Here is a 23,732-nt window from a genome sequence, read left to right as displayed (position 1 = left end):
TTGGGTAAATGTGGCTTGTGTGATTGAGTTGAAAATAACAACATACTGTTATCTAATATATTACACATGAAAACAAGGTATTTAAGATATCGCATATACTTCTCATACATCATCAGACATTTCATAAGGCATTTGACATAGCAACATATTACTATGGAAACCCTAGATTCCAATAAATAGCAAATAAAACATTGTGCTCTTTTTAATTTCAGTCAAAGTAAGAATATTACATCTATAAAACATATACATATTTAGAAAGCTTTGATAAAAAGTGTTTTTTGAAGCAAGATTGGTTAATTATTTTATTCAGTAATTTTGAGGCTTGCTTATATACATATGGTTTAATCAGAGAGAAGACAAATTCTAATAAATGTAAATGCTGCAATCTGAGTTTGTATGAAATAACTGAAAACTCGGGTATAAAACACAAACTTGATTAGTGACGTCAAGTCTGAAAACAAGAACTACGAGGCACCACTAAAACATATCACTTTGTACTGAACTCTCATACATACCTCAAACTATTACAAAGTCATAACTAAATAGTTCCTTACTGATCATATAGAGAAAATAAAGAAAATCCTTCTTAAAGTCATACAAGTTGGGTGTACACACTGTTAAATCCCATTTTCATTAGAAACAATTGTGATTCATACATACCAGAAATGTTGCATTTTCAATTACTACAATACATTGAACAATACACTTTTAAAAACAAGTCTTGTCATTTAAGAATGAGACCCATGTTCGTTGACACTTATATTCAAACCATGTTTCTCATTGAAAATCACATTTTACTACCTACATGTTATATATTTTATGTTAGCACTATATTTATAGTTGCTGAAAATTATATTTATTTTCGAATATATGTGTTTGTTTGGTTTGTTCCAAAATGTTCCTGAAAGATGATGAAGTGGGTACTGTGTATCAAAATCAACATTTTATCAGCTTCAGAAAAAATACTTTTATTATATTCATTTTCACTAATAAACATTAAAAGTATTTTTGAGTAAATTACTAGTTTTTGTCACTAAAAGCTGGATTTCTTTCATTTCAAAAATGTTATCCAGTCTGAGACACATTAATATTAGTACATGTTGCAGGTGTGGAAATTTCAGAAAAATCGGTTAAGGCAATGGTGACTTGTATTATTTATAATTTTTATCAGAAAATGCTAAATTGCATAACCAATGAAGATTCAGATAATTACAAAAAGTAAATTTTGACCAAAAATGTCATATGAACATGGACGTCATACTTAAAGACCTATCATCAGTATTTAGCACTGAAATATGAATACAATCTTTTTAAAATAAATCATGACAATCATAAACACTTTTCAACATGATTAGCCACTATATGGCACCAAACCAATAATCGTAATACCCTTACTACTACATGATTTGCTCCATATGGTACCATAGACACCCACGTTTCCAACATCATGGTGCTATACCCGCCGGCAAACACAGGTTTCCTCACCGCCATATAGTACCATATAAAATGTCCTCACCACATGACTAATAAATGGTTAAAGTTGACTAATACAGTTTCATGAAATTTCTTAGAAATCGTTATGTGAAAACATTTCATATGCAGGGAACTCCACAGGTAAAAAGTAAAGCACAAACCATTTTATTACAAGAAATTCTACTGTTCTGTTTTTAAATCTCTAGATAATATGACCTAATTGTAAACATATAAAAGTTTTGGTAGTCATGTCCTAATAAATGGGCTATAGAACAGATTCTTATGTGAGCTCCTGTGTGTTCATCCCAGAAATATCCTAGTTCTTTTAACAGAATAAAAAATTTTTTTATTAAAAATCACGATTAAACCAGAAATGGCAAATTATGGCAAAAAGCAAAAATGGAACTGTATTAATCACCCTTCAACTGAAGTTCTTCAAAAATAAGATCATTCACTATTATAACTTATTTTAAAAATCACATGGTAAATGTCAACTGGCTCAATAATGTTAAATGCTGCTTGTGACAAACTGATGAGCACAGCATACTACCAATACCTCATATCAGATAAATATTGTCCACACAAACGCATTCCATAGATTAAACACAACTTATCACATTGCAGGGCAGAGAATATATAGTGTGAGACCAAACTTAAAATACCAAAATATACATCAATTTATAAACGTATCTGGTTTTATAATAAACATATAATGGAAAATAAACAACAGAATACCCCCAATTGATTTTGAAAATATTTACATATCATGTGGTATTGATCCACCAATCAGGTGCCAATTATATTTGATCATGCCTTGGCAACACTGGAATGCATTCACTGTTGATGAGGTGTTTAATATGTATTTGACTGTTTTCAATGAAAAAATAGATCTTGATTATTATTTAATAATATGAATCAGTAAGAGCAGGTGACGGTAACAAATCAGCATATAACTGGTTAATAAAATTAACCCTACTATATCTGCTCAGGAGTAAATGCAACTAAGCGACAAAGCAAGCACTATTTCTATCATACCCTCAATGCCAGATGTCTGACGCCTCATGATGCAGGTATATATTGACTAAACCTTAAAGTCAAAATGTTATCACAACAATCCACAGCTAACTGATATAATCATTTTGGTTTTGGCTCAACAAGTTATACCGTCTGAACTAATATATACCAGATTAGATCAGTACAGTAGTAGACCAGGGATCGTATTCAGATGTTATGCCTTTACATATAGAAAGCCACGTTGTGTTTTAAAATAACACATTCCTTTTCTAGTACTTGACATATTGTGGGTCACAACATTTCTATTCCATACAATACTGGAGTATTCAGGTCTGCAGCAGCAGTAAAGATGACATCAGAAAACAAACTGAGTATAAAAACAATGTAAATTTCACTGACGGACAACACTAAATTGTCTTCATTATGTCTTCTGTAAGTATAGAACTACTGTTATGTTTCTTGTAATCGTAAAGTGATGAAAGTCCTGCATAATGGACATATCTCAACCTGTATCGCGCACTCCATGCATAGTCCCCTACAAACAAACAAATAAACATGTATTTTATTGATTCATTGTAAAGCTACATCTGACACTGATCTCAGTTTTGATTAATTATTCATTTTGGAAATCAACAAACAAATCTACTGGATGCTTTGTGATTTTGCTTAAGAATGACATTCCAGTAGAACTATATTGGCATGAAACAAAGTCAGCATCTCTAATCCACTTCCCCTTTCCTTGGTAGTAAAAGTGGAAAATAGGTGATAACTGCTTGGACCAATAAATGTACCCTACTTCCACAATCATAAGTCCCTTCCCAATTATATGCCCACCCCTCTATTTTTAGACATTTAACGAGTTGAGGGCATCTAAGATTATAAGCCCAGAGTGTTTTTACCGGGCGTTGATGACATTTATTAAAATATGCATGTAAAAGTGTATTTTATTGCATAATAATTGTGATTGATATGGTAGTTTGGTTCAAGCTTTTATGAGAAATTTCTGAGTGCAACATGGTTCGCTCACTTTCCATTATGTTATTTAATCAGGATGAAGCCCTATGTTGCAATATTGAAGTAATCCATATTTTTTTTTAATAGAAGCTTTCAAAACATCAAAAATGCGATCGTCAAGTCGTGAAACCTGGTCATTGGTCATCGTTTTACTGAATCGTATCCATTAAGACTATTGTGAATTTGGTGTGAATGAGTAAACTATTCCTTGAGGAGACCTGTTGGCGACCATGAACGGTGTTTAAATACTTCCTCCACAAATCACCATTTTTTAGGGAAAAAATCACTGTTTTTTCGTCGTAATCAGTGCTACAGATCGCATTTTAACATTGCGGTAATCCACTTTCGCATTGCATTATTACTTTATCAATATCAGAAAATTTCATCAGTACAACACAGCATTTTTATTGATTAATTAAAGACGTGACGTGTCAAAAGGACGTTGTTTCGGGTCAAATAGTACTGTTTAAACATAATGGCGGAAATTGCTTTGCATCAAGAGTTTGCTTACGATCGAAAACATTTCACAACAAAGATAAACATCTCGGTATTTTACAGGGTATTTTCATCCTACCATATTACGAAATATAGAATGATTACACGCATAAGCATTCTCTAATAATATCAAAGAAAGCTTAGAAAGAACTCCCGTGTGCTGAGAGTATTGAAGACACATTAAAAATTAATTCAAAATTACTTGAACTTGAGATATTGATGGAAACACAGAAAACTAATTATGCAAATAAGAAAACAAATATGAACAGATTCAAGTGTAAAACTAATAAGGTCTGCACAATGTACCAAGTTTCATTGAAATGTGATTAGAACCAACAAATTATTAATTATTATGCTAATTAGAGAATTAATATGAACAGATTTTAACCCAAAATTAATCAGGCTGTCTATTGTCTTAGAGCATTTATGTACCTAGTTTTATTCAAATGTGATGATCAATACTTGAGATATGAGTATTAATTAATTATGTTAATTAAGAAGCATAAATATTTACAAAAAACTAATATGGTGTATAGTCCTAGGTTCATTGAAATGTGATGGGTACTCTTTAAAAGTTTCATTAAAATCCAGTGAGTGGTTTTTTAGACAGTGCAACAGCCAGCAAAAAATTAACTAATTATGCAAATCAGGTAATAAATTATGCACAATTATTTATCTCAAAATTAATCAGGTTGTTGTGGCGACACTTTTTTTTGACTTCCTAGGTGAGCCCAGAATATAATGTGACAACGGAAGTAATCGCACATCCAGCAATTGAGAAATTAATGTATTAAGAAGAATAATCAAAGAAAGCTTAGAAAGAACTCCCATGTGCTGAGAGTATTGGAGACACATTAAATATAATTCGAAATTACTTAGCTGAAAACTAATTATGCAAATCAGAAAATTAATATGACCAGATTTGAGTGTAAAACTAATGAGGTCTGCGCAATGTAACAGCAAATCTATGTCTCCAAGTTTAATTGAAATGTGATTAGAACCAAAAAATTATGAATTATTATGCTTATTAGGGAATTAATATGAACAGATTTTTACCCCAAACTAATTAGGTTTGTACATTGTCCTAGAGCATCTTTGTACTAAGTTTCATTGAAATGGAATAATTAGTACCGTGAAAACTCCAAAATTTCAACCCCCCGCCCCCTAAAAATTCGACCGCCTATTTATTTGCCGGGTTTCGGTATTTTATTTACCTCCAAATTTTTCGACTCCACTAAAAATTGCCGACTCATTCTTATTCGAAAATTGCGACCAGTTTTAGTTTTCCCCCAAACGAAAAAAACCCCGATGTGAGCGTTCAAACGGGACCTTCCCCGAAGGCATGAATCCGGGTTTCTGATTGACTGAGAGATTTTTATTTTATTGGTAACGAAAATATATTCTAAATAAACGAAGTTTCAAATAAAAACGAACACAAAAATCTCGGCATGCTGCGTTTCTGAATTTTTGATTATTACTGTACTCAGTAGTGATTATAATAATGTACACAAAATAAATTTGTTGAATGGTTATGAAATACAAATAAAAGTCAACTTAGTTTCATCGTAAGCGAATGATTCCGGTCTCGTATAAACGTTTGATGCTGTAGGATATCCGCCATGTTCTCTTAGGTCAAATAGGTCAAATCGCTAATTAACCAATCAAAAAGCTGGATGATGCCAACGTGTTCAAATTACCATAGCTTATTTAAATATGTTAATGTTATTGAACGCAATGCGGAAGAGATTGATGTTGTAGTACGATATTTTGGCTTGGATTTTGATGCGAAAACGGCATGATTTTTTTTAAATAAAAAAATTAGTTGTTTTTAAAATATAAACTGGTCATCTGACGAATAATTTAACATTGTTCACAGTGATAACAGCTCATTCTCGAAAGGAAGCTTACCCGCTCACGCTAGTCACGATAAAAATCATACACGTGTACTCTTGAATAGACAGACGTCAATGACTACGGTAAAACTTACTCTATTTTAGCCGGCAGGATTGATTGAAATGTCCGAAAAATGACGCCAAAATACACCTTAAAAGTCCCATTTTATTTTCTTAAATCCCATTTTATTTTTTAATCCAAGGGCGAATTTACGGCAGAATTTGGTCCCTCAAATAAGGGACACGTGAGCTTTGATTCTAACCGGATACATTGCACTGGGTCGGGGAGATAGTTTGCTAAACTTCCATGTATCTTTTGTCCAATGGGTACCTGTACTTCGAACATTCGCAAGTTTTCCTAGGTAGTGCGAGACAGCTTTGTCTTTTGACCTATTAGTTTTGTGCTGACCTCTTCTTCGCTTCTTGATGTTTTGTTTTGCTTGTCATAATACTCACTGATTGATGACTTTGTTTAGATTTTGAGTTACAACTCGGCCACGACCTTTGCTTTTACCGTGAAACATGAGGAAGTTTACGTCAATTGACGGACATTGCATTTTTTAAAAACTAATGAAGCACACTGTCTATCATCCCCATTTTTTCATTTGCTGATTTCTATTCTGAAAAATTCGACCGTCCGAAAATGCACCTTAATTTTGACTCTAAAAACACGTCACATTTCTAACACCAATTATTTAAAACCGGTCGAAATTTTGGAGTTTTTACGGTACTTTAGATATCAGTGTGAAAGCTTAAAATTGGTTAATTATGCAAATTAGGTAATTAATATGTACAGATTTTAACCCACAATTATTCAGGTCTGTCTATTGTCCTACAGCATCCATGTACATTCATTGATATGTGATGTATAGTACCTGAGATATCAGTGTGAAAGTTGGTTAATTATGCAAATTAGGTGATTAATATGCACAAATATTTACCGAAAACTAATTGGGTCTGCATAATTCTAGATTCATTGAAATGTGATGATTAGTACTTTAGATATCAGTAGAAAAGCTGAAAATTAATTATGCAAATTAGGTAATTAATATGCACAATTATTTACCCTAAAACTAATCAGGTCTCTGCATAGTCCTAAAGGATCTATGTACCAAGTTTCATTGAAATGCGATGATTAGTACTTGAGATACCCGTGGAAAAGCTGAAAATTAACTAATTATGCAAATTAGGTGATTAATATGCACAAATATTTATCGAAAACAATCAATCTCTGCATAGTCCTTGAGTATGTAAGTACCAAGTTTCATTGAAATGTAATGCTAACTACTTATATCAAATGCTGAAAATTAATTAATTATGCAAATTAGGTAATTAATATGTACTGATATTACCATAAAAACTATCAGGTCTGTGCAGTGTCGTATGACATCTATGTACCAAGTTTCATTGAAATGTGATGATTAGTACTTGAGATATCAGTGGAAAAAACGAAAATTGACTAATCATTATGCAAATTAGGTAATTAGTATCCACGGATTATTACCAAAAACTAATCAAAACCTAGCATTAGTTCAGAGCATCTATGTACCAAGTTTCATCAAAATCCAATGAGTGGTTGTTTAGATATCAGTGGAACAGTCATGGAACCACTAAAAAATAGCTAATTATCATGCAAATTAGGTAATTAATATGCACGGATTTTTACCAAAAATTAATCAAATCTGCGCATATGTTCAGAGCATCTATGTACCAAGTTTCATCAAAATCCAATGAGTGGTTCTTTAGATATCAGTGGAACAGTCATAGAACAGCTAAAAATTAGCTAATTATCATGCAAATTAGGTAATTAACGAGCATGGATTTTTACCAAAACCTAATCAAATCTGCGCATTGGCCCAGAGCATCTATGCACCAAGTTTCATCAAAAACCGATGTATGGTTCTTGAGATACAGTGGAACAGTTGGACACACATACACACATACACACACACATACACACATACACACATACAGACACACTAACTGCAAAGACTCCCATTTTGTGCTTCGCACATGGGAGTCAAAAACAGGTACGAGTCGTTGACAATCAATAAATATATGGACCAAGTCATCCTTTTCTCTACAAAAGGGGCAAAGGTCTGAATCTTGGAAACCAGTTTTGAGCAGAAAGCCTCCAGTGGGATAGGCACCATATTGAATTCGCCATGACAAGTCTCCGTCTTTCTTTGTAAGTGACGAACATAACACTCTAAAAAGTTGGATTTTCCCTGTGGACTCAGAGAGAGGAGATCATGCCACACTGTACCATCTAAAAGGTTGGTTTGGGTGAAAAATCGATTAAGTAATAGAAATTGATATATTGCACCCCTTTCAAAGATGTAGAGAGGGCAATTGAGGAGCAAATCATTGTCATCGTCCCTGTAGATTAATTCTAGAGAATAGTTAATGTCATGTGAATCAGTATCTTCATTGATGTTGTGGCTTTCAAGTATTTCTTTCCATTTGTTTGGTATGGCCCGATGTAGATTATCAAACATCGAAGTGACTAGTCTTTTGGAGTAAATTGAGACAATATCGTGAATGGCATCGACACTAAGCCAGGTGTTATTGTTCAGCAGGTCACCGACCTTTGTAATGCCAGCGTCACGGAATTGTACGATATTGAATGACATATTCGTAACTGGATGCAGAATTAACGGATTGAAAAATAGAGGTTCTTGGTAAATGTCTTGAATGGTTGTTGGTTGGACCGTGTTTCCTTAGTGCTGTGAGGGAAGACCATATATCTAGAAGGCCACAGTAGAACACAGGTAAGTTCGCATTGAATTTTGGGTAATCAACAATAAACAATTGTTTGTCATAGTTAAGATGGTTGTATTCTCGAAGAAAATAACTAGTAAATATGAAGCGAGAATGATTACTGTTAGCATACAGGTAACGTTGAATATATTGAATGCGGAAGGAGTGAATACGGGTGTTAAGATTTATCAGGCCATGTCCACCATTGGCAGGTGCTAAATAGACTTTTTCTGCAGAGATCCAATGCCGTCCTTGCCAAAAGAAATTGAGAAAAAGTTTTTGAAGTTCATCAATGACATGTTTTGGAGGACTTAATGTGACAAGACAATAAAGCAGCTTAGACGCCACCAGTTGATTGATTATTAAAGTGCGCCCTCTATAAGACAATGCTGGAGCATATTTTGTCCACCAATCGAGCTTGTCCTCGAGTTTGTTAAAGACATTATCCCAATTTTTATTAACAAATGAAGTGTTATTACCAAGAAAGGTTCCAAGTACTTTGAGTCCTTCATTGTTCCAAGTAATATTTAATGGGTTGTCGGTTCTGTGTTTCCATCGACCAGCCCAAAGTCCCTGGGATTTGGCAAAGTTAACTCTTGAATTACTGGCAGACTCGTAAATATGTAGCCACTCCTCTAGTTTGGTAAAATCGCTGTTCTCAGTTATAAAAAAACTTACATCATCTGCGTATGCAGACTGAGTCACATGATTCCCATCAGAGTTGCGTGTATTAACACCACGTATTTGACTTTTTGTTCTAATTTTTTGGAGTAGGGGCTCAATAGCCAGTGTGTATAGTTGCCCGGACAAAGAGCATCCCTGGCGTATACCACGCTGAAAAGAGACAGGACTGGTAAGCGAACCATTAACACGTCTGAGGCTTTCCATGTCAGAATAGATTAATTTAATATATTTAATAAGTTCTCACCATACCCAAATGCTTGGAGCGTTTTAAAAAGGTAGGCATGATTTACACGATCAAATGCTTTCTCCTGATCCAGGGCGACGATACCTAGTGGCAAATTATTTATGTTGGAGTAATCAATGACGTCACGTACAAGATGTATATTGTCATAAATCTGTCGCCCTGGAACACAGTACGTTTGATCGTGGTGGATGACATCAGAGAGTATTGTTTTCAATCAAGCAGACATTGCCTTGGTTAAAATCTTATAGTCCGTACACAATAAACTCACTGGCCTCCAATTTTTGAGTAAACTGTTATCACCATTTTTTGGGAGAAGTGTAATAACTGCACGTCGACAAGATGTAGGCAATTGACCATCCTCAATTGATGCAAGAAATACCTTATGTAGATCATGTCCCAGAAAAGACCAAAAATGTTTAAAGAATTCACACGGCAACCCGTCAATACCTGGTGTCTTGGCGCTTGACAATTGTTTGACTGCTGTAGAAAGTTCATCAAACGTTAACTCATCATCACATCTTTCTTTAAGAACATTGTCGAGTTGTGGCAAATCTGCTAATATTTCATCTTGGCATTCTGGTGAAGTGGGATCGGGAGAAAAGAGATTTGAATAAAAGTCTCTGACCAAGTAACGCATTTCGCAATTTCAGTATACGTCCATCTGGTTTTTGAAGTTGAGAAAAAAATGTCTTGCCTCCTCTGTATTTCTCTAGGTCAAAGAAAAAAGCAGTGGGCGCATCATTCTCATTCAAAATTTGGTGTCGTGAACGTATTGCCACGCCTTTAGATTTTGTTTTATTTAATTCATAGCACCATTATTCGCATTATTGAGTTCCAATGTAGCGATTTCTATTTGAAGTTTGTATTTTAATTGTTTGTAGTTATTACTGAGTTTAGTAGTGTATTGTTTTGTAAGTTCTTTTATTCTAAGTTTGCCTATATCCCGCCACATCTGTATACTGCTGAAGCGGGACATTTGTTCACGCCAAAGTAACCAGAAATCATTGAGTATAAGACAGTATTCATCGTCCTGAAGTAAGCTTAGATTAAATTTCCATATAGGATTACAATGATTAACTGTTTTAAGTGAGAGGTGAAATTTTACAAGACGGTGATCTGAAAAATTAAAATGTGGTTGTATTGAGCATTTTGTAATGAGAGAGCGCAAAGATTTTGAAACAAGCAGCCTGTCGGCTGAGATAGCTCCGCTGTTAGCAATGCACATGGCAATTAAAGAACAGAAGATATCATTAGAAAATGAACAAATCTGAGAGAGGTCCACATGTAGTACCTATATGTATAATATATCAAAGCAATTGGACTTGCGGTTTTCAACAAGAAGTCGAAAATATCACTTTTTACCAAAAATTACAAAAATATTCATCAAAATTAGAGAATTAAAGATATCATCATGAAATGAACAAATCTGAGAGAGGTCCACATGTAGTACCTATATATGTAATATCAAAGCAATTGGACTTGTGGTTTTTAATAAGAAGTCGAAAATATCACTTTTTACCAAAAATGACAAAAATATTCACCAAAATAAGAGAATTGAAGATATGATCATGAAATGAACAAATCTGAGAAAGGTCTACCCAAGGTACATATACACCAAGTATCAAAGCATTCAGGCTTGTAGTTTTCAAGAAGAAGTCGAAAAAGTAAAACATTGACACGGACGACGGACACCGGACGACAGACAATCACTCATATGATAAGCTCCGCTCGACAAAGTCGACAGCGGAGCTAAAAATGACAAAAATATTCACCAAAATTAGAGAATTGAAGATATCATTACAAAATGAACAAATCTGAGAGAGGTCCACATGTAGTTCCTATATATGTAATATCAATGCAATTGGACTTGGGGTTTTTAACAAGAAGTCGAAAATATCACTTTTTACCAAAAAATGACAATAATATTCACCAAAATTAGAGAATTAAAGATATTATTACAAAATGAACAAATCTGAGAGAAGTCTACATGTAGTACCTATATATGTAATATCAAAGCAATTGGACTTGAGGTTTTTAACAAGAAGTCGAAAATATCACTTTTTACCAAAAATGACAAAAATATTCACAAAAATTAGAGAATTGAAGATATGATCATGAAATGAACAAATCTGAGAGAGGTATACCCAAGGTACATATACACCAAGTATCAAAGCATTCAGGCTTGTAGTTTTTCAAGAAGAAGTCGAAAAAGTAAAACATTGACACGGACGACGACGGCCAATCACTCATATGATAAGCTCCGCTCGACAAAGTCGACAGCGGAGCTAATAAAAAAGTATCGATACGTGAAGAAATATCGTTTCTTATCCACGTATATTGTCGAGAATCAATATTTAAATGACGCCATGCATCAACAAGTTTAAATCGTGACAATATGGTTGATAGAAACCTTGAAGAAGGAGGATGTGGCTCAGGGCTATCTGCCCTGTCAAGTAAATGATTTAAAGTACAATTCATATCACCTCCGAGGATAACTGGGTCGTTATTTAACCCATTTAGAAAGGACTTTAAAGTTTCAAAGAAATCTAGACGTTCTCTTACATTCGTGGGGGTGTATACATTGATTAAGTGAACTTGTTTACTACCAAAGTCAACATGAACATGTAGCAAACGCCCAGGAACAACACTGTTATGACTTATTACATGGAACTGTTTGAGATTGAACAAAATGGCGGTGCCAGCTGAGTGAGTATTAGCGTGAGAGAAAAAGATTTGTCCACGCCACACAACTAGCCATATAGGCTCATCGGCAGAAGTTGTGTGGGTCTCTTGAAGGAAATAAAAATCGGATGAATGATTTATTTTCATAAATTCAAAGAGTTGATAACGCTTGAGTGAATCCCTGCAATCGTGGATATTCTATGTTATCCCTGAGAGGCTAGCCATGATTAAATACTGATGACGTATAACAAGCGAGGTTACTGAGTCGTCGTTCTACTGCTACTACTACTAGAGGTAGTAGTAGAAATGCCGCGTTTTTTGTCAAGTGCCACATCACTTCGTTTTTTACTTGTCAGAACCTCCATTCTGCCTAAACCAATATTTTTGGCAAGTCTACATGCCAATCGCTGAATGCGAACTTTCTCCTTGTGAACTAGTTCAGTGTTTTTACGGTAGTGTGAGAGTGATTTAACAAGCAGGCGTAGATCTGGACAGAATTGACGGGCATGTTGTAACAAATGTTTCAAATTGTAGGAGTCATTAAGAAATTTTTTTATCGACTCATTAGAAAGGAATGTAGTTCCAGACTCGCTTGATGTTGACATTAATTCGTCTGTAGTAAACTGTGACATGTCAGACATGTCCGATGCAACAGATTCAATTTCGTCTGCATCCACAAAAGGAAGAGCGGTGGGATGGTAGCACTTGCCAAAACATCTATTTGCGAGGGGTAATCAGGAGGTGCAGCCGTGGGTGCATGAAGATCCCGAGGGAGTGGAAATTGAAGGAAGGGTTAAAACCTCCTCACCATTACTTTCTAATATATTCATAGTTGGTTCTGAGTTGTTTAGGTCATTATCATTACAAAGACCAGGTCAGCACCTGTCATAACAATAGCGCTAGGTTCAGTAACAAGTGGGTCATCCTCGGGTTGATTAATAATCATGTTCTCGTTTGTATTTTCATTCGTCAGTGCGCTGTCAGTAGATTTATTTGTTTTAGTTGAAGTATTTGTCTCATCGTATTTATCGTTACTATTCGTGGTAATTTCACTGTTTTCACAAATTCTCTCTTGGGTATTTTCATAATCAATTGGTAGAGAATCAGTTTGTCGTATATTTCTATTATTAGTTGTTTTACCATTATCACTGTCAGGGTTGTCAGGTAATTCATTTTCAGTAGATGTAGTGTTGATCCCATTGACAGCAATTTTATCTGGGCAATTTTTTTGAGTGTGTCCCTTTTTAGAGCATCTATAACAGGTGATCTCATCCGTCGACAGGTATATTCTAGTTTTACGTTGTTCATGGGTTAAAAGAATCGAACCCTGGATAGAGTTTTCATCACACAACATGTATACTTGTCGACGGAACGACTGTACATGTTTCAAGACAGGATTTTTACATCCGAGTGGATTGTATCGAATAGAGGAAACTACTCGACCATAGTTCGAGAGTTCACGCTCTAACACGTCATTTGGGTTGTACACCTGACAATGTGACTTTCGTCGCCGGTTTCACCAGTGGCTCTACATAGAGAAAACTGTCACCAATTCCAATAATACCTTGTGAACAAACCTGTTCAACACATGAAACAGAACCAAGGAAAATAATAACGCTGCGGTTGATAGAAGATGCAGCAACCACATTTTTAGCTCCAACAATATCTGCAACAGCTTGCGCATACATCTCAATAGAAACACCATCAAGTGACTCGCACTTGATGGCATGTTTACGTGTCATGCCCATGAACAATGAAACACGTGACCGTGCTATGGGGGCGGCCATCTTGGCACGCACACTAGCACAACCCCAGCAACACAAAAACTAAAAACACCCAAAAATTGGCAGATTTATGCCTAAAACAAGCTTAAAACGTATCAACCAGAGGCACAAAGTATTTACAAAAACTCTGGTTGTAACAAAAATGAGCTACTTAGCTATTTGACAGTGAAATTCAGAGGTTTTCCTGGAGCTGTGTGGAGACACGTTCGTATGCAAATACATACATACATACATACATACATACATACATACATACATACATACATACATACATACATACATACATACATACATACATACATACAGACAGACATACAGACATACAGACATACAGACAGGGTAACTGCAAAGACTCCCTTTTGTGCTTCGCACACGGGAGTCAAAAAACAAACATGATAGCCCCCAGGCTTTGATCAGACCCCACATAAAAAGTTTGCTAAATCTGTTCGAAACTTTTTGGATTTTGGCATTCTCATGATGTTTCCTTGGGAGGAAAAGATGTATAATAATAAGGTTAATGCGAGCATACCGCAAAGTATGCACTCAGACAGTGCGCATCAGGTCAATACTCCAGCTGTACTGTTTACTTTGTGGTGCCCTCGTAAAAACCTCATAATCACAGTCATTGATAATTATCCAATATAACCAGACATTTCAGGTAATGAGTTTTTATCAGTAGTGTCTGAAAAGGAAGTGAAAGTTCACCAACCATAACTCCCTTTTCTCTATCATTGTTAGACTTGACAGCATTTCAATATGGGATGTTAGTGTCTTTATGAAACAGAGTACTAAGATTAGACAGCCCCGCTAACATGAGAAGAATGGATGATATCTACATCATTGCTCACTCACAATATGAATGTAATGTGATATGAGTACATACCTGTGATCACAGGGCTTTAGTATTGTATTTGCAAGTTTATCAAAGCAGAGATTACAAGCGCCCTCACTGACACTAATATGTCTAAGTAGGGCCAGCTTCTGATGCCTGGAAAAAAAAAGTACAGCCATTGAGTGTTCTATATATAGGGATCAGAGATGTGATAAAAAAAGTAGAACACATCTAGAAAATAAAATATTATTTTGATATTGTGATTTCTCTATGTGTACCTTATGCAATTCTGGTACATTGAGTTGTGTCAGATAGTGTGCTTTCAAAATAATTCAATGTACTTAAAAAATGCATGTAATGGTCGGAAATACCTTGGAAGAATGACTCTTTCATCATCTTTGAGAACAGCGTGGTCATTAAAGCTATCAAATGGCACTGACGGTGGATATCGGAATGGCTTCATACCAAAGTTAAATTCACACTGTTGAAAGGACATGAAACTAGCAGCAGCGAAAAATTCAGAACTGCAGTGAAAGATAAAACAAAATTTGTGTAAATGTACTATTTTACTGCAGGTTTTGAAACTACTATGTGTGATGTATTGACGAAACATCAAAGAAGCCAGAGAGCTTTCAAGTTTAACTTCTTGTTTATTCCACCATTTTCAGTTACACCAACGGCACTACTTTTTACATATCAATACACTTGGGTGATCAAGTGACATATAACACCATTACAAAAGTATGTATTCTGACACAATAAAGTAGTCCCCAAAACGTCACACTATGATACTTAGTATATGCACTTTATAGTAACAATATACATGTACATTCTGAATTAATTTTGTTACCTTGGTTGTGAGCATGTTACCAGAGACAGGTATTTGTAATGTATTATACAGCTGTATGCTGAACTATAACTTTGTTACTGACAAAAAAACAAACTAGCAGAAAAATGTGATCTGTGATCTAAAAATTGATCTAGTTCAGTCTAGTTGTTGTTCAGAATTACTTGATTGTTCACTATATCTTCTTCTCATAGCAAATAAAAGTCACAGCAGCATTCACTACTCAGTGCCATATTATTATCTTACCTGGCTGAGACAAAAAGTTGGTTTTCTGGTGGTAGGCAGTGACCATTCAATGAAAATATCATCTCCTTCTTTTCTAAGTCCAAAAGGAATCCAACAACATCACCTGAAATATAAATAACTATAATTAAAATTTAATGAAACAGAAATAACACATGTCGGCATAGCAACTACACAACATTCAGACTTTGTGATGTGGTAACCGTGGAGGTTGTGCAATTTTACGCTGGTAAATGAGAAGGTAAGTTATTATAATGTTTTCAAAACATTTCATCAGTTTGAGAAGAGTTCACAAAACAGTGCAATAAGTTCCTCCATGAAATAGCGTAATAAGCAGTTCATCTGTGCTAGTGCAGGGTAACAAAATGTCTATTTCCAACTCAATAGAAGAAGCCCTCAATGATGAAGAAATCCCAAAAGTTAATGCCTCTGGAGAGGAGTTTTGTTTCCAACAAGGATACACAACTATGGAATCTGCTAGTTATCTACTGTGCTGCAAACAAAACAGAGATCAGTGTATATTGCTATTTTATCCTCGTTTTTGTATCAATCAAACATTGTGTAAAAACATACCTGCTTTCCATATTGGGTGGGAGTGTTTTCTACTTTCAGCACAGAACCAATATAGCTGTCTACATCCGTCATATGAAAATGAGAATGAGTCGTCTCCTATGCCATATCCCTCCTGTAATCAACAATCCACATCCATTTCAGTCAGTGCTTTATCTGTCAAGCTTTAGGGACAATATCCAAGGTACCTGGCCTTACACAATGTTGCAAATAAAGCGAAAAATCACTATCTCTAAAACTTACATGATTAAGGAACTTGCTCTCTTTGGTGGCCCATCCTATTTGCATGACACCGGGTGTAATAATGGTAACTTCATAATACCAAACACCAGAGTTGACACAAAACGTACAACGTACACTCTCAAATGAAGAAGCATCACAGCGTGCCTAGAAAATACACATTAGATAAAATAAAGTACATCCATTAAACGATGGAAACTCAATACAGATTATTTTGTATTACTATACATCTGGTTTGTAATTCAGAATAAGTAAATAAGTCAATGAACTTGTGGTGTGCAGTCTGGAATTCTATTATGATTATGTACACTAGTAGCCATTATTTTCATGGCAGAGAATATTAAATAAAGCACTGGTTGAATGTGCAATGTTCCAGTTATGCATTTTAATGAGGTTCCATGACTATATATATGGTCATTAAATATGTTGATCTGATCTAGTGTGCAATATCTTCAATAAAACACTTGTTGAATTTCTCTATCTGCAATAATGCGTCTGACATGGTGGTAACGCTGGTGGTAACGCTGGTGGTAACGCTGGTGGTAACGCTGGTGGTTACACTGGTGGTTACACTGGTGGTAACGCTGGTGGTTACACTGGTGGTTACACTGGTGGTAACGCTGGTAGTTACGCTGGTGGTAACGCTGGTGGTAACGCTGGTGGTAACGCTGGTGGTAACGCTGGTGGTTACGCTGGTGGTAACGCTGGTTACCACCATGTCCCTATTTTGTATTAGTGAACATTATTTACAGCCATTTAGAAAATTATTCAGACAGTCAGTTAGTGAAATGGCTCAAAACTTTGCAAAACACTGTCTGCTTCTAGACTTCTAGCTTCGCTTGACAGATGGCATGCTGTGTGTGATTCAATATTTCATCAACATGATGATTTTCAAATCTAGTATCATTAACTATTCTTCATTTCTTGTGTTTTGCATAGTTCCATTTTGCTAACTGACTGTCTCAATAATTCTAAGAATAGCTGTAAGTATCCTTATGACAGAGAATCACACACAAATATCAACTGTTGTGTACTGCATCAAACTCACCTCAAGACCATTGGGAGAAATCTTCAGATACTCACTCACGTCATTATTATTCAGCATAGCATTACAACCACTAAGATTCAATGTTTTATATGTAAACTGTCTATTTTCCAAAATAACTGTAAAATAAAAGATAGTCATGTTTGTGATTACAGGGTGAGCTCACAAACAGTGACACAGGAAACATGAAGCTATGCAGGATTTTAACACATAAAAGACAAAAACATTGAATGGATATACAAACCATGGTTAGATCTCTCCTACAATGGGGGGAGGCTCAACTTTAATACACATTGAATGGATATACAAACCATGGTTAGATCTCTCCTACAATGGGGGGGGGGGTCTCAACTTCAATACGCATTGAATGGATATACAAACCATGGTTAGATCTCTCCTACAATGGGGGGGGGGGGCCTCAACTTCAATACGCATTGAATGGATATACAAACCATGGTTAGATCTCTCCTACAATGGGGGAGGGAGACTCGATTTCAATAGACATTGAATGGATATACAAACCAGGGTTAGATCTCTCCTACAATGAGGGGAGGCTCAACTTCAATACACATTGAATGAATATACAAACCTTGGTTAGATCTCCCCTACAATGTGGGGGGGGGGGGCTCAACTTCAATACACATTGAATGGATATACAAACCATGGTTAGATCTCTCCTACAATGGGGGGAGGCTCAACTTCAATACACATTGAATGGATATACAAACCATGGTTAGATCTCTCCTACAATGGGGGGAGGCTCAACTTTAATACACATTGAATGGATATACAAACCATGGTTAGATCTCTCCTACAATGGTGGTGGTGGGGGGGGGGGCCTCAACTTCAATACACATTGAATGGATATACAAACCATGGTTAGATTTCTCCTACAATGGGGGGAGGCTCAACTTTAATACACATTGAATGGATATACAAACCATGGTTAGATCTCTCCTACAATGGGGGGAGGCTCAACTTCAATACACATTGAATGGATATACAAACCATGGTTAGATCTCTCCTACAATTGGGGGGGGGGGCTCAACTTTAATACACATTGAATGGATATACAAACCATGGTTAGATCTCTCCTACAATGGGGGGGGGGGGGGGCTCAACTTCAATACGCATTGAATGGATATACAAACCAGGGTTAGATCTCTCCTACAATGGGGGGAGGCTCAACTTCAATACACATTGAATGAATATACAAACCTTGGTTAGATTTCTCCTACAATGGGGGGAGGCTCAACTTTAATACACATTGAATGGATATACAAACCATGGTTAGATCTCTCCTACAATGGGGGGAGGCTCAACTTCAATACACATTGAATGGATATACAAACCATGGTTAGATCTCTCCTACAATTGGGGGGGGGGGGCTCAACTTCAATACACATTGAATGGATATACAAACCAGGGTTAGATCTCTCCTACAATGGGGGGGAAGACTCAACTTCAATAGACATTGAATGGATATACAAACCAGGGTTAGATCTCTCCTACAATGGGGGGAGGCTCAACTTCAATACACATTGAATGAATATACAAACCTTGGTTAGATCTCCCCTACAATGGGGGGGGGGGGGCTCAACTTCAATACGCATTGAATGGATATACAAACCATGGTTAGATCTCTCCTACAATGGGGGGGGGAGGCTCAACTTCAATACACATTGAATGGATATACAAACCATGGTTAGATCTCTCCTACAACGGGGGGAGGCTCAACTTCAATACACATTGAATGGATATACAAACCATGGTTAGATCTCTCCGACAATGGAGGGGGGGGGGGCTCAACTTCAATACACATTGAATGGATATACAAACCATGGTTAGATCTCTCCTACAATGGGAGGGGGGCTCAACTTCAATACACATTGAATGGATATACAAACCATGGTTAGATCTCTCCTACAATGGGGGGAGGGACTCAACTTCAATACACATTGAATGGATATACAAACCAGGGTTAGATCTCTCCTACAATGGGGGGGGGACTCAACTTCAATAGACATTGAATGGATATACAAACCAGGGTTAGATCTCTCCTACAATGGGGGGGGGGGAGGCTCAACTTCAATACACATTGAATGGATATACAAACCATGGTTAGATCTCTCCTACAATGGGGAGAGGCTCAACTTCAATACACATTGAATGGATATACAAACCATGGTTAGATCTCTCCTACAATAGGGGGAGGCTCAACTTCAATACACATTGTAGCAATAAACAATGTGTATTCAGGAAACTAAATATTTGGTTTATTAGAAACACAAAACAGTTCATAGATAAGATTTGTACATATCCAATAAAACCAAAACAAAAATATGAGCCTCAATTGCAGATGTACCTGGTAAACCCCAATAGAGAAAATACCTTTACCTTTACTCAAAACAGATTTTGTACATAATTGTACCATTTAAGCTCCAAATATTCAAGAACAATGTCTTTTAATCTCAAATACTGTATATTTTGAATCTTTGATATTGACTTGGAAATGTGAGACATCTTGAATGAAAACCAGTTTAAGTTGAACTTTAATATAATACAAGACATGTCATGTCATAGCCCCCGCCCAGAAAAAAATTTAAAAACTTATATTGAACTGGGTTTGTGTCTGAGTGAATTAATTCATTATGAGCTGTATTAAAATTCTGTTATTAATTGTTCAGAATTGATGTGTTACAATTTTAGGGGGGTGGGGTAAAAATTTATTCATTTGGCTTTTCTGAGACAATTTATAACTTGTTAAACATATAATGCGATGTGCACTTGTAAACAATTATTACCTGTCTCTGTACCAACTTTGAACAAAACTGGATGACAGATATCTGAGAAAAGCTGTTAATAGCTAGAAAAAGCTTGTTTTTTTTTAGATTTTTGAGGAAAAAAATGGCCTCCAAGTCGTAAAAATTTATCCAATCAAACAGGTCATGAATGACACTGCCTTCACTTGTTGTCATTTGAAAGTTGCAACATATAATTTGTCCAGTTTTTGGCATGGATGTAAATTGGCAAACATGATTTCTATGGCATTTTCAAGTTTATAGCACTCTCCATCCTGGTCTCAGCAAGAACACCAGAGAGCAACAAACAAGTACAACAGGTAAAATGACATGCAAGTATGCAAATCAGATCTGCAAATATTGTTGAAGAGTCAGTGTTGTATCTGTTTGGATAAACTTCCTTGTACAACTGTATTCCTAATACAAGGACACTGTCAATCACAGAAGTGTTCCAGCGAAAAACTTCTGATATTTTAGACAGTAACAGGGCAAAGATACCGTTTGTCATACAAGTACTAGCACCAGATGAGGAACTGAGAAACTGCAACGATCCTTGGTGTACATTACCTGTGTCAACAACTTTACTTCCCATGTATTTCATGTACAGATCTACATGTAGTTTGTGGCCCTGAATTAGTTTCAATATCTCTAAATAAGGACAAGAGTACTTCTTATATGACAATGATACAAATAAAGTGCAAGAATCCAGAAAAATATTATCAAGTTTTTATTATCATACATTAATATTAACAAATCGTGTGAAATTTATGTACAGAGAAACACATATTTATGCTTTGGTTGACAGCACTTCTCAAAAAAAAAAAAAGACGACCTGCAAAACTTTATACAATTGTCAGACATGCAGCGAATAGTATGCTTTTGTAATACATGTAGTTCCAGTGGCTTTGCTTTCCGAGAAAAAAATTCTGGCTCTGCACCTGAAAAAAACAAAAAAACATTTAGTCAAAAGTAAGCAGAGGTTGTAGCATATGTGCTCCCATTAGCTGTTAAATTTAATTAAAAAAGATATTTGTGTACCGTCTTTTCAGTACGAAAACATATTACTTAATATATTTATACCAGCCAGAAAGAAATTGCAGTTTACACTGAGCAATTAGGAATATACATGGACAACAATTGATGCATGTGTAGCAATATACTGTTTGAAAGGCTGCAAGATGTAATGAATAGCAAACCAATCACTACTCGAGTTGGACTGGCTAGGAAACTGCACAATACATACAAAAATGCAGAGTCTGGCAAGCGTCTCAGAGCAGCATTGCGCCGACACCACCACGCCGTTTGAATCCCGGAGAGAGCACTGCAAACCTATTAAATCACAAGGTAAACTTTCAATTTACACAATACATAATCAGTTCCTACAACAATAATAGAAAGGCAGTTTTTCTGGCGAAGCTCTTGCCAGGTTAGCAAGAGTTTCTCAGGATCACCAAACCCGAGACACAAACGATAATACAAAGTGTATAAATACCATAACAAGCACAGTTTCTTACCTTTGAAATTGACGAGACACAATTTTGTCCATATAAGCATTGCGCAAATAAACATACAATTCCGGGATACAATATCCTCACACAAAAATGACTGAGATTTCCACCAAGACGAGAACTGTGTATGCGTCATCAAAACTCGGATTACACTCGGGTAATTTCGGGAAAAGTTGGATTTTCCAGCAGTTTTGAAGAAAAAATGTTAAAAATCAAAGAAAAACACAGTGAAACTTTGAAGAATCGAAAAAATAACTTGATGTGCATCATAACACGATCAATTCCTGTCTCTGTACCAACTCTGAACTGAATTGGATCACACATGTGTAAGAAAAAGCTGGTAACGTAAAAATGTGCACACACGGATGCACAGACACGACCCAAATTAATACCCCCCGCCCAGATCGCAGATCCGGCGGGGGCTAACAATTCATATTGATGTAAGTTAGCATTCACATTTCAATGTTTGAATAGTGTTCTGGCAAATGTGAATCCAGCAAAGGTTTATATTTCTTGGGATTCTATGTTGACAGTGTCAAATATGTAATATAATATTATATTGATCTATTAGATGTGCATCTACAATAAAAATTCACATTTAAAATGGTTTAAATGAATGGCATCTGTAAATTCTGTTTTTATTACACATATATGACTTACATAGGTTATCTAAACACCACTGTGAACAGAAGCCAACTTGTCGCATATCGTAGTCATGATGGCTCAGCCAATTCTCTAGAACCATCAAAAGAGGAGCAATACCAGCATGTTTAATGGTTATCTTGTTTTCACCTAGACAACAATATGCAAATGTGATAAATAAAAGAGTAATAATAGCACATGATATTTATGAGAAACAAAGCCAAAATGAGTAACAATTATAATCATGACAGCTTCATAATGCAAGAAAGTTTGTGGCTGATTTTTACAACATTAAACTGGAAGAAACCATAACTCACTTGTTTGAGAAAACTTTTCTAATGCAATGATTGAAAAGAGTATCACTTGTGGATGCAAACATGGATTCTGTAAAGAAATAAAAGATTATATTCAGTTGATATCTCTATATTCTGGGCACTTTTTTTGATTACATGTAATTTGCTTTTTGTAGAATTTCATCAGACAGTAAAATTGGCAGTATGAGCAATCAGGGTAGTCAAGAGTATAGCAAAAACACATGGCTAAGGTAGCAAATAATAATCAGGACCACAGATTATTCTTCCAATCAGAGGTCAACTTGTTGCAAAAATAATTAACAAGAGCTCTGATTGGCTAAATTCTTGTTAATAAATTGAGAATAATGTTGCCAAACTAAGAATTCTAATCAATTGACAACTTACCAAGTTTGCAAGTAAATACTTGAGATTGTGTTCTGTAAGTAATGCCACACTGTTTGGACCAGCTAATTTTTCTGCTATACATCCTAGTACTGTAGCTATGTTTCTGTGTTTGGCAGGGTATTTGAGAACAGACTCTGTAGTCCTTTCTGATAATCTCAACATTTCTGATAATTTCTCAACATATTCCTGTAACCAATGAAAAGACAAAATTTAGGCAAGGGTTCTCCGAACCCGCCTATTCACATAGTTCATACCCACCATAGA

General features: G+C 35.7%; 2 protein-coding genes across 2 annotated transcripts in view; both read right to left on the bottom strand.

Annotated features, from left to right (window-relative positions):
• Positions 1-43: 43 nt before the first annotated feature.
• The window catches only part of LOC100370049 (RING finger and SPRY domain-containing protein 1-like), a 34,723-nt gene continuing 11,034 nt past the window's right edge, over positions 44-23,732 (bottom strand). Inside the window, exons 4-13 of the mRNA XM_006812561.2 lie at positions 23,469-23,654; positions 23,088-23,154; positions 22,789-22,920; positions 17,823-17,938; positions 16,778-16,921; positions 16,538-16,649; positions 15,968-16,070; positions 15,246-15,398; positions 14,926-15,030; positions 44-3,022 (exon numbers count right to left, since the gene is read on the bottom strand). Coding sequence (XP_006812624.1) covers positions 2,938-3,022; positions 14,926-15,030; positions 15,246-15,398; positions 15,968-16,070; positions 16,538-16,649; positions 16,778-16,921; positions 17,823-17,938; positions 22,789-22,920; positions 23,088-23,154; positions 23,469-23,654 — 1,203 coding nt within the window. The 3' untranslated portion in view covers positions 44-2,937. The remainder of the gene's footprint in view (positions 3,023-14,925; positions 15,031-15,245; positions 15,399-15,967; positions 16,071-16,537; positions 16,650-16,777; positions 16,922-17,822; positions 17,939-22,788; positions 22,921-23,087; positions 23,155-23,468; positions 23,655-23,732) is intronic.
• LOC144341904 (uncharacterized) lies at positions 21,335-22,778 on the bottom strand. Its single transcript, XM_078005403.2, has 3 exons — positions 22,135-22,778; positions 21,864-21,949; positions 21,335-21,558 (listed from the first exon to the last, which is right to left on the bottom strand). Exons 1-3 carry the CDS (start codon positions 22,262-22,264, stop codon positions 21,463-21,465), a joined length of 312 nt encoding a protein of 103 aa, XP_077861529.1. The 5' UTR covers positions 22,265-22,778; the 3' UTR covers positions 21,335-21,462.

The sequence above is a fragment of the Saccoglossus kowalevskii genome, chromosome 6 (genome assembly GCF_978046115.1).
Source record: "Saccoglossus kowalevskii chromosome 6, keSacKowa6.1, whole genome shotgun sequence".
In the NCBI taxonomy this organism is placed as follows: Eukaryota; Metazoa; Hemichordata; class Enteropneusta; family Harrimaniidae; genus Saccoglossus; species Saccoglossus kowalevskii.
This window is presented reverse-complemented; position numbering and strand designations above follow the sequence as displayed.